The sequence below is a fragment of the Stegostoma tigrinum genome, chromosome 22 (genome assembly GCF_030684315.1).
Source record: "Stegostoma tigrinum isolate sSteTig4 chromosome 22, sSteTig4.hap1, whole genome shotgun sequence".
In the NCBI taxonomy this organism is placed as follows: domain Eukaryota; kingdom Metazoa; phylum Chordata; class Chondrichthyes; order Orectolobiformes; family Stegostomatidae; genus Stegostoma; species Stegostoma tigrinum.
The window spans coordinates 12,499,581-12,511,737 of record NC_081375.1 but is presented as its reverse complement, the minus strand read 5'-3'; the positions used below and the strand labels follow the sequence as shown (position 1 = coordinate 12,511,737).

At 38.1% G+C, this 12,157-nt stretch overlaps 1 protein-coding gene across 7 annotated transcripts in view; it reads left to right on the top strand.

Annotated features, from left to right (window-relative positions):
- aspscr1 (ASPSCR1 tether for SLC2A4, UBX domain containing) overlaps positions 1-12,157 on the top strand; it is a 244,182-nt gene that overhangs the window by 214,498 nt on the left and 17,527 nt on the right. For all 7 annotated transcript variants that reach the window (XM_048555405.2, XM_048555401.2, XM_048555402.2 and 4 more), the window contains 2 exons: positions 4,489-4,540; positions 9,070-9,139. In XM_048555405.2, coding sequence (XP_048411362.1) covers positions 4,489-4,540; positions 9,070-9,139 — 122 coding nt within the window. The remainder of the gene's footprint in view (positions 1-4,488; positions 4,541-9,069; positions 9,140-12,157) is intronic.

Genomic DNA, 12,157 nt, shown 5'->3' with positions numbered 1-12,157 from the left:
TATAAACAGCAAGCCGATCCAAGTCAATGAGGCTTTGAGGATATTCCAAAACAATATCTTCAAAATTGAAGAATTGTAATCCCTTGTGAAGGAGACAAGTTTTAAATGAGATTTAATGACTGATTGATTGATTGTGTCACTAAAGTCATTTAAAATGCTGTCTGTGGGCTACTGTTTGCTCATATTTTCCTCATGTTAATTCTACATGTTGGAATCTAAATTGCATATATTTGTATATATGGTTTTGAATCATTGTCTGTCTTGTTCAGTCTAGCTATTTAGTCTTTATTACCTATGTTTATTTTCACGTAGCATCCACATAGAATCCCTACAGTGTGGAAACAGGCCCGTCAGCCCAACAAGTCCACACCGACCCTTGGAGCATTCCATCCAGACCCATTTCCCCCCCCCCCCCCCCCCCCAATAACCCACATACCCCTGAACAACTACAGGCAACTTAGCATGGCCAATTCACCTAGCCTGCACATCTTTGGACTGTGGGAAGAAACCGGAACTCCTGGAGGAAACCCACCCGGACAACAGGGAGAATGTGCAAACTCCGCACAGGCAGTCGCCCAAGGCTGGAATCGAACCCGAGTCCCTGGTTCTGTGAAGCTACAGTGCTAACCACTGAGCCACTGTGCTCCCCGTTTTTATATGGTAAAAATTCTTTTGGTGTGTCAATGTAATCTTGGCCTCTTGCCACTTGTTTTCTTACTCTTTGGTTCTCTTACATGACCATAATTCTTAAAGAATTATGGTCAAGTCAGATTTTAGCCTATATCCAGCTTGCCTCATAAAAATATTTTTGCCATTATTCTAGCTTTGTCAAGATGTAAAGAATATATATGTTTTGAAAATGAGGTTTTATAAGATGGTTTTGTTTTATCCCATCTCTTTTAATTCAAAGTAAATTGGACCAGTAGAGATGATCATATGATGTCATTACAAATTCTGCCTGATAAGCCTATCTGGGCTGGTTCCCATGGGGCCCACATCAAACACTGTTGGAATGCAAGTGTTAGTTTCACATCTGGACAGAAAGAAAAGAGCAAGCGACTTTGGTGTCTGTAGCCAGACTGACTTAGAAAAGTAAAAGTCCCAAAAAGAGGGACAAAGAAACAGCATTTGCTGGGTGGGTGGAGTAGAGTGTTGTCTGTTAGCAACCAGGTAGAATGTTGGTGGGGGCTTGTTCTCTGGCCAAAGCAATGGGACATGTCGAGATTTAAGGACACTGAATATTTGCTCTGGCATGGTCAAGAGAGAATTACCAGAGTGATGCTAGAAAACAGAGGGAAATAAACTTCAATGGATAACAGGTGTTATGGCCAAGTCCAGTGCCAAGCGGTGAACCTGTTGTAAGCTGGGCACAACTTTGTAAATACTGCATACTGTGGAGAGTGTGGTGTGATGTCTAAATGCAGCATGTGATTTTAGATTGTGTTAGAAAGATGAGATGAGATATCTTTTGTTTGGTTTTAGGGTATTAGTTGTCAACTAAGTGATGTTAATCAATTCTAGTTGTTACAGTAAAAGTCTTAAAATATAATATCTACTACGACCCTTCAAGTTGATCACTGGGAGTTCAAATTTTTGTGAAAGCTATTGGTCTCTACAAGGATCATAATTTTACTAGAACCTGTTTTAAATTTTTTAACAGGCATACAGTTGTTTTAAAATAAAGATTTATGTTCTGATTGTGTAGAAAAATGATTTGGTCATCAGCAGTGACATGGGGAGAGGAAAAGAAGATGTAAAGTGAACTTTTCGTTGTTTTATCCTGAAACCACATTTCTCAAAAAAATGGTGAAAGAGGAATTAACACAGACTGAGTGTAGCATGCTTTTTGTTCAAGGTTCATGTCATTGAGAATCTTAAAATTTAGTGTGACAGAAGCAATGCCAAGTTGCTTTTGTCATCTGATTCTAAACAATGCAGTATTATTGATTGGGACAGTAGCTGATGTGCCAGAATTATGCTGTTTTTAGTATTTCATGCTGTACTGCTTTAGTGTGCCAAATGGGCAGAAAACAAATGCGTGGGAACGGATTGACAGGAAATACTCTTTGAGAGAGTTAGCAATCAAGATCCTGATTGCTACCTGTTGGTTTGTGGCATTTATCTTGAGTATTTTTAACATTAAAATATTACCAAATTACTGTAATTTCATAGAGTTTTATTGCTACATTTTAAATGGCACTTGAGAAGGAATTGCACACTTGCCAAATCCAAAATCAGACTGTGTAAGATAAATGTTTATTAAAAATGTAAGAGCAGGAAATGATTTAATTTAGAATTAATTGTGGCATTTGATTCATTGAAGAAACATGCAAAGAAACATAGCCTCTCCTTCTCCTAATGCCAATCACCACCCCCCACCCTCACCGACTACAATCTTGGCCCCAATCATTAACTCTTGTGTTCTTACGCTTCAGGTTCCAAAGCTTCTGATAATGATAGTAACCTAAACATACAAGGCAAGAGGAAGTTAAATGATTTGTTATGTTTAAGGAGGAAGTTAATGTACACTGTGCTGACACGAATGAATAATTTGTGATGCAGTAGTGAGGATTCTGTGGAATGTAAGAATGTCGTGAGTTTGACATAACCTGCAACAAAGTTGAAACCATGGAATGTTTTTTTCTGATGATTATAGCAACACGATTTAATTTCTCCTTTTGAAAAGTGGTCAAGAATCTTTTGTGTTCAGTTTCTTATTATTATGAACAACTTTTCCAAGATCCCTCAAGATTTGTGCTTTAATTACTACTGTTTCAGTCCCCTGTTCCACTCCACAAATTGAGGTATGAATGAGTTATTAATAGCTGTGTATTATTCCTCCCTTTCCTATGCTGAAAGTAGTTAATTACATCTTGAGCTGAGAAACATTAAAAGGGACAAAAATAGGCATTCTAGTGATTCTTTGTTACTTGTAGTAAATAAATGCAAAGCATTGCAGTAAATTCATATGTCTGGTTGCTACATGGCCCAGATGTGAGCAACTAACACAATATTTGATCATGCCTGTTCAGCTCCATCTGGTTATATCATCTTTAAAGCAATGTAGGCAGAGGTTGTAAATCTAAAATGATCAGGCTAGCTGAGGTAGGTGACATTCATTTTAAAAAGCCTGAGCAATACTCACATTTTTATATACTGGTTTCTCATACTGAAATACCTCCAGGTTATGTTACAGCAAACACAAAATAGCAACGATTTCAATAAACACAGTGTGCAGTTTGCTTTGCAACAACAGAATGACACAATGATTGTGAGGTGAAGAACATTATTGGTTCTGGGGAAGGGTCACCGGACCCAAAACGTTAACTCTGTTTTTCCCTTCACTGATGCAGCCAGACCTGCTGAGATTTTCCAGCGACTTGTTTTTGTTCCTGATTTGCAGCATCTGCAGTTCTTTTGGTTTTTAATAATATTGGCTGATGATTTGATTCTACACTCATTGTTCCAACATGTTGAGACAATGTTGGTCTTTATCCTGGAATTGTACTTGTGATCATTCCAGTCTTTTGGGCACATAATCTAGGTTAATAGTATTGAAGGCATGCTGCCTTGATCGAGATATCTTCTCTCGGATATGATGTTAAGCCAATACCCTGTCTTGCCTGCTAAGCTGGATGTATATCATCTACTGGCAGCATTGAGTAAGAGCAGGGATTTACTGTTGTTACATCTTGGGCAGATATTATAAACATAGTAGTTATTCATGTGTTGTTTGAGAGATCTTATGTACAGATTTGCTTCCCATATTTTCCTATGCCATACATGTTTTGGTAATTGTAAAATATAAAATGTTGTGATGAGATACTATTCAGATGTAACTTGCTTTGTGTTTTCTGAGTTAGATAAAATTTGAATGATTTCCCTTTGCACTACATATTTGTTTCCAGGTTCAGTTTTGGATTTGTTTAGTTGAAGTGATGAGCACTTGTTTGACACCCCATCCACCACCACCAACTCCCCTTACCGCTGACAAACAGTGGTAGCAGTGTGTACCATCTACACTCTGTATTGCAGCAACTCATCCACGCTCCTTCCAAACCCACAAACCTGACAGGTAGCACATCATCCTGAGTTGGAACTATGCCATACTTGCTTTGCTGTCACCTCCCTCCCTAGTAGTAACTGTAAGTCACCCTACGCCCCAAGAACTACAGCAGCTCAAAAAGGCAACTTGCCAAAACCTTCTCTTAGGAAATTAGAGATGGGCAATGAATGCTGGCCTTGCCAGTGACATCCACTTGCCATGGACAAACAAAGGAAGTAGCTCAGCATCTGTGAACTGTGTTTGCTCTGGTCTAATAGTGTAACAGGCAAGTTTTGGTCATGAAAGGGAAAGTCTGTTCAGTATTTGATTCTGCTGCTTCATAGCTGATGCATTGAGTTGTTGGGTTTTAGCTAACTTCAGTAAGAACATAATGACAGCCATCTGTAGAGGTTCATCACTATTCTTTGTTCTTTTTGCTTCAGGCAAACTTGTTTCCTGCAGCCCTTGTCCACTTTGGCTCTGAAGTCAGAATGGGTGAGTAACATAATCCTACGTATTTTTATTTGCTCCATTTAGCATTTCAGAAATTCTACAGCCTCCCTCAACATAATTTCTTCTTGATTCAGCTGCAATTGTTCTTCTACCTGTTAACTTTTTTTTTTGGCTTCAGCAAAAGGTTTCCATATAAAGTAATGTATTTCCTATGTTTATCTGTTTTTTCAGTTATGATCTTAGCTGATAATACTGCTGAACAAGTCAGATCACAAAGAATGCAACCTGGCTTGATATGTTTGTTATTTTAGTTAACATGGTCATCAGTCACCCTAACTCTAACCCTAACCTGAGAGGATAAGGGTTTTGATACATCTCTGGCTCGATCAGTAAGTGGAACTTGCCAATATCTTTTCAGCAAGTCAATTTTGGTGATGAATCATGCACATCAAATTCTTTTAATGCAATCCTCCAATCTTGGAATAGTTTTTGAGTCTGCTTTTATTACTGCCTTATCTTTACAATAAAACATAATTTTGCCACTCAGTTCCAGTAACATCATGATAGTGAGATCCAGCTACTATGACTCAGTTCAATAATGTCATTGTCCATAAGGGATTTAATCTCTTCCTTCATGAGGTAATTTATCTTGACTGAGTCTGTAAGTATGTGATTTTGAAGGTAATGCATTTGTCACAATAACACAAACAGCCAAGGATGTGTTTGCTTACCTGTTTACAAATATGAATTTGAGAATCTGCGATAAGTCTTTGATTGAGTGACTTTTTAAGTCATTTTGATAGGTTTCTGGAAGATTAAATATAGAACTGTTTAAATCCTTGTCTCTCAATATTATCCCTTCTGGAGAACCATCTTTTTAATTTTCAATTTCTGATTTATTCTCCAGTTTTTCTAATATTTTCATTTAACTCATTCTTTCATTCTTCACCTATCCTCCCTAAGGATAATTAAGTTTTCTTTTGATTTAATAGGGATCAGCAAACTTGCTTTTAATGATCGTGCTAAAATTGGCCATCTCCAACATAATTTTGAACGTTGGCCTTTTTATCAGCTCTTGATTTCAGTGTCTGTTGAACACTGTTTGTAGAAACATAGAAACTAGGAGCAGCAGTAAGTCATTCACACCTTCAAGCCTGCTGCACCTATCTCTTCCTTGAATATATCCAACGACTTGGCCTCTAGGGCCTTCTGTGGTAGAGAATTCCACAGATGTATTACCTTTTAAGAAACATTTCCTTATCTCAATCCAAAATGATCCACCTTGTAAGCTCAGACTGTCTCACCTGGTTCTAGACGACTCAGCCAGGGAAAGCAGCCTCACTACGTTTAGTCTGACTAGGATACCAAAGTGTGGAGCTGGATGAACACAGCAGGCCAAGCAGCATCTCGGGACCACAAAAGCTGACGTTTTGTGTGTAGACCCTCCTTCAGAGAGGGGGATGGGGAGAGGGTTCTGAAATAAATAAGGAGACGGGGAGGCGGACCGAAGATGGTCTCCCCAGCCTGACCTATCCTCTCCACCTATCTTCTCCTCTATCCATCTTTGGTAATAATGAACCGGTGATCTTAATATGTCATTCGAATCATAGCAACTTCTTGTCCAATGAGAGTAGTATTTCATGGGTATACTACAGCTTATTATGTAAAATAATATACTTTACTTGCTCTGTATCAACAGCCAATAGAAGCGTTTTGCTGAGATGTATTTGACCAGAGCCCTCATATGATATTGTGTAATTTCACTACAATTTCCCAGTTTTTTTACATAGCTGAGATGAAGGAATGGAACAACAAGGTGACACTGAATCTAATGACAGTTGTGATGCTGTATTTACTGCAAGTAAAATTTATTATTTTTTGCCAATAACAAAATGGTCATTAAAAATGGAAAACAAATTGCTAATTTGTCTCCAGTTCGTTATGTTTGAGATAAAATGCCCTTGACACTGAAGAGCCATTTTTTTCCAGTGTGTGTCAACTGAACATACATACCACATACTCCGAAAGAAATTTGTTTTGGTATTTTATTTGCATCAATCTGATGATGTAAAGTATGTGAAACAAACAAAAAGCTCACATGTTTGCTTCCTGATAGGAACAGATTTATCTGATCATCACCAAAATGTTGTACTTGAGGTGCTGCTTTTGTCTTTGCACCCAATTGTAAAGACTCAATCAGGGCTCCCACTTGATAATTGATGTGTTGTGTTGGGAAGTGTGTAAGGGCAGACATCAGAAGAGTAGGGTTTCAGACCTTGATTCTTAATATGGTGAAGCTGGCATTATTGTGAGACACTGATTCCTACTTAAAACTCATGAGCATTTTCAGTCAAATAACCAAGACTGGAATCCATCTTATCCATGCTGGTTATGGAATGGATTGAACGCTACTGTGACAGTGCTAACCATCAAACTGATTACCCTCCCTGGAATTTTAGAACAATCATGTACCAGAAAGCTATCAGCACCTGTGGAGCCAAATTTCAGGAGATAACACAAAATCGGAGTAGGGTGTAGTTACTTGTTTTCTTTCCTCCTTCACCCTAGACACCATTTCCAGTTAAGAGGTAGCACTTTTTTGTCTTTGACAGACATGCATTCGTGCCAAACATGGAGCAGGCTACAAGGATGTTTGCAGGCACAGCTGCTCCCACTGCTGCGTGAAATGTCAGGTCTCAGCTCTGCATGTTGCTAAAACCAGTGGTTCATATTGGGGTCATGTAACTTAGGGGATTGCAGATGTAAGACCTGATCACAATGAATTGTTACCAAAACTTAAAATTGTGGAATCCTTGGAATGTAGTTTTGCTCCCTCCGGCAAAGCTTTAAAAAGAATCACCAGGCCATGGAAACTAGATTTTTCTAGCTCTATTCATACTTGTTTTCTGCTATTCTGTTTACAGAGTCAGGAGGATGACACTAAAGACAATTCCTAAATGAATATCTGTCCAATAACATTTAAACCCTACAAATTTCCATGATTCTGCCTTGTACCTCTGGTGCCTCACAATTCTGGGAGTTGCATGGAATAGGCATTATGAACAAAAGCTTTCCATTTATTTCAGCAAATTTATGAATCATCTCCTCAACTGTCCCACAGTTTTTCAGTTTCTGGGGCAAGTAATTTGCTTTAATTGTGAGGTAACAAGGTGTGGAGCTGGATGAACACAGCAGGCCAAGCAGCATCAGAGGACCAGGAAGGCTGATGTTTCGGGCCTAGACCCTTCTTCAGAAAAAATATTTTCTAAAGAAGGGTCTAGGACGGAAACGTCAGCCTTCCTGGTCCTCAGATGCTGCTTGGCCTGCTGTGTTCATCCAGCTCCACACCTTGTTATCTCAGATTTTCCAGCATCTGCTGTTCCTACTATCTCTGAAACTGCTTGAATTGTGATCTAGGTTTATCATTGCAATCCCCAATTTAAATGGCCCTAAAATGAGTCAACCATTGTCACAATATGTCGAACTGAGACCTCACGGTTCTGAACTTGCACTGATAAAGGCACCATATTACAAATATGACACACTAAACAGAGGCTCTGTCTGCTCATGCTGGGATTGATTGCACAAGGTTCTGTGATGTTATTCAGGTAGCCTCCTGGAAATTTTTCACAATATATTCATGCGATGTGGATGTCGCTAGCTGGGCCAGTATTTATTGCCTGTCTCTAGTTGCCTTGAGAAGGTGGTGGTGAGCTGCCTTCTTGAACCCCTGCAGCCCATTTGATGTAGCTAAGATTAGGGCAAAGTGCTAATGAGGAGGGAGTTTCAGGATTTTGACCCAGCAACATTGAAGGAATGGCAGTACATTTATTTCCAAGTTGAGATGTTAGTGGCTTGCAAGGGAGCTTGCAAACAGCTGTTTTCCCGTCTACCTGCCGCCTTTGTCTTGTGGATGGCAGCGACTGTGGGTTTGGAAAGTGCTGTAAAGAGCCAAGGAGTATTTCTGCAGTCTTGTGGATTGTGCACACTGCTGCTGCTGAGCATCAGTGATGGAGTTGCAGAATATTTGTGGATTTGTTGCCAATCATTTTGTCCTGATGGCATCAAGCATCTTGAGTGTTGTTGGAGATACACTTGTCCAGGGAAATGAGAATTCTATCACATTCTTGACGTGTGCCTTAGATAAGGTATGAGCTTTGAGGAATCAGGAGGTTAACTCCTCACTGCAGAATTCCTAGCCTCTGACCTGCTCTTGTAGTCACAATATTTGGATGGCTAGTCCAGTTCAGTTTGTGGTCATAAGTAACAGCATGATGTTGTTAGTGGGAGATTTAGTGACGGTAATGCCATTGATGTCAAGGGGTAATGGTTATCTTTCCCTTGTAAGAGATGAGTGCCTGGCAATCGTGTGGCAATGACTGTCTTAAATATTTAACTCTCAAGTGAAACCACAAGCACTGTGTTTTCCATACATGCTAAAATGCCAATAAATAGTTATGTTAAATGAATTTGTGACACAGTTTATAGAAACTGGATCCATTTATTTTCTAGTTGCATTATTTTAATATTGCAAAAATATTAAGTTGTTTAATGCCTTTTTTAATACATAGACTGCTATATATGTGAAGAGTTTGTGAAGTCTCCAACCTCTATGTCCCAGGCAGACCTCACCGTCACCAGGTTTGTACCTTCAGTTCTGTCAAATCTGAACTTATACTTGTAGCTTAACTTATGGATAATTCGGGAAATACTTACATTTGTGTACTTTGCAAAGTAAAATCCACTAAATGTTCTATTTTGTTATGTACTTCGCTTTTAGACATTTTGGTCATACTTATTACAAGATCAAAAGTTATTTACTGTCAAGTTGTCTTAGTTGCCAACTTGCTGTTTCTTAAAATATTTGGACTAATCATAAATTCAAAAACTAAACTGATCGAGTTAAACTTGCCCCTGCACACCTTCCTTTGTCACTTGTTCCAATATATTTTTAATACCAACTGTTCCTAATGCTTGCTTGTTCTTGCCACTTTCTCCCCCCTCAATCTTCCTGTATCCTGATTTCTTCTGCGTAGTGTAAATGGATGAACTCTGCATCTATTTTCAACCATTTATTGAACACGATGTAATGAGATGTTACCGTCTTCCAGTCAGTAAGGAACTGTGGATTTTGGATTGTAAATGAATATTATGTAATTGTTAACTACTCTCACTAGGTTAAGAATATGATGGAAAATTGAAGGTTTAAAAGTTATTAAATATTTTCTCTTAGCCAATGTTCTTATAAAATAAAAGGCTTAAAATAGCCTTCTTAAATATTCAGAGTCATAAGTGTTATAAAACATGAAGAATTATTCCTATGACCGGTAATGCCTTGACAAGCACTGAATGATGAAATATTGTACATTTCCAAAGTAATAAATTAAAATATATTTAAAATCGCATTTATTTCCAGATCTTCCAAAAGGGAAAATGTGAACATTTTCCTATGTTGCGTTCCAAAAGTATTTTGTCGATATTCAACATGTAGATTGCACTTGGAGTAGGTGTACTCACAACCTGTCACTTGAAATATTTCATTGATCATCAGTGACATGCCAGAACTTTGCATGTTTGTTGACAATAATTGGGCAATACTTTGTTGGAATAATCAAATCATCCAAAGTTTAAAATTCCTAATACTGTGTATATAATAACTCCTTTTGATTTCATTATTCTGGTCCACAGTAAACCAGTAATTTATTGTTTAACATGAAATATGTTAATATGTTTGTTCTTTGTCTTATTACCTAAGGAGCAGAGGATGTACACACTGGTTGACATCTGTAATCTGCACAAACTGAAATCAATTATTTGCAAAGTTAGTATTCAAACATGCAAGGCATTGAACATATTATTACAGTACACTTAGTTGATGGTTTTGTGTCTAGGCATTCGGTTGTTTCAGTTCAAGGAAAAAGGCGCAATCAATTCCTTCCAGTCACATGGTATTTCTAAAAGCAAATACTCAAAAACAAAGATACCTCTGTAAATAATCTACCTTTCGACAGTTTCCAATTAATCTTTGACGTGAAAGAAGCAAAGGTCTGTGTTTAAATATGGTTATCTATGATATAAGACCACAGTCGAAGAATAAGGAGGATAAACTTTTCCATCTTCACAGGTTGAAATTTATTTATCTGCAGAATAAATTGTAATATTAGACAGTGTTAATTACAAAACTGCATGTGTTTGTTAGTGAAATACCAAGCACATCTTCAAGTTTCTTCTTCAAACTTAAAGTTAGTATTTCAGGAACGAGCTGTGGAAAATTGCATTAGGTGCCATTGATGTCTTTGTTGCTACTAAATTTGACTTCGCGCGAACTGATTTCCTAGCTTCATCAACTTGTGTTATCAAAACTGTCACTATCTTAATTTGCTTCAAATCGCAATTCACCTAACATTCCTGTGCTTGCAGACTGGCACTGGCTGTATGTCAGACAGCCGTTTTAAAATGTTCAGCTTTGTTTTCACATGCTGAGTCCTTCGAACGTAGGAGTTGGGATATCATTTTGAGGTTATACAGGACATTGGTGAGTTTTCTTCTGGAGTAGTGGTACAGTTCTGATTGCCCTGCTGTCTGAAGTTTATTATTAAATTGGAGAGTGTTCAGGAAAGATTTACCAAGATGTTACCTAGAATGGAAGGTTGAGTTTTAAAGATAGACTGGGACTTTTTTTAACTGGAGTGCAGGAGGGTGAGGAGTGACCTTATGGAGGTTTATAAAATAATGAGGGGCCGGGATAAGTAGAACAGCAAGGTTCTATTTCCTGGGCTGGGCGAGTTCAAAGCAAGGGGGTATATTTTTCAGGTGAGGGGCGCGATTTCAAAAGGACATGAGGGATAACTCTTTTACACAGAGTGGTTTATGTGTGAAATGAACTGCCGGAGGAAGTGGTAGATGCAGATACAGTTACAACATTTAAAAGACATTTAGGTAAGTACATGAATAGGGAAGATTTGGAGGGATATAGGCTAAACCGAGGCAAGTGGGACTATATTGGTTTAGAAACATGGTTGGCAGGGTCTGATTGGATTGAAGGGTCTGTTTCCAGAATGACCCTATCCCTCCATGCTATTGCTTCCCCTACCTCAGTAGTCTCTATCACTTCTGCAATGTTTTGCAAACCTTTATATTCCTCCAATTCTGACCTCATGCACTTTCCTGATTCTTAATTGCTCCACAACTGGCAGTCGTGCTTTAAGCTGACTTTGCTATAGCCTAATTCCATCAAATATCCCCACTCTACCTCTCTTCTTGTCTCTTGCCTTTTGCAGTGTTCCTTTAAAACCTATTAGTCGGATTCATTTTTTTAGTATTCTGTCCTGATTTCTCCTTTGGTAGTTTGGTGTCAGAAGTGTTTTAATTGATATTGCACTTTATAAGCCATTTGGGAAGAGCTGTGATGTTAAATGTACTTTATGAATTTAAGTTGCATGCCATAAATTGTTGTTTGGATATCTTTTTCTTTGAAATAATAAGTCAATTCTTTCTGAAAGTATTGAATTTGCTTCAGTTAATTTCACATGGCTATATTTTATGTTTTGTGTGTGTATGTAAAATGTATACACACATACAAAATTCCCCTTGTCATTCTACTCGTTCTTTTGCCATTACCTTAAATCTGAGTAATTTGATTATGGGCACTTCTACTAT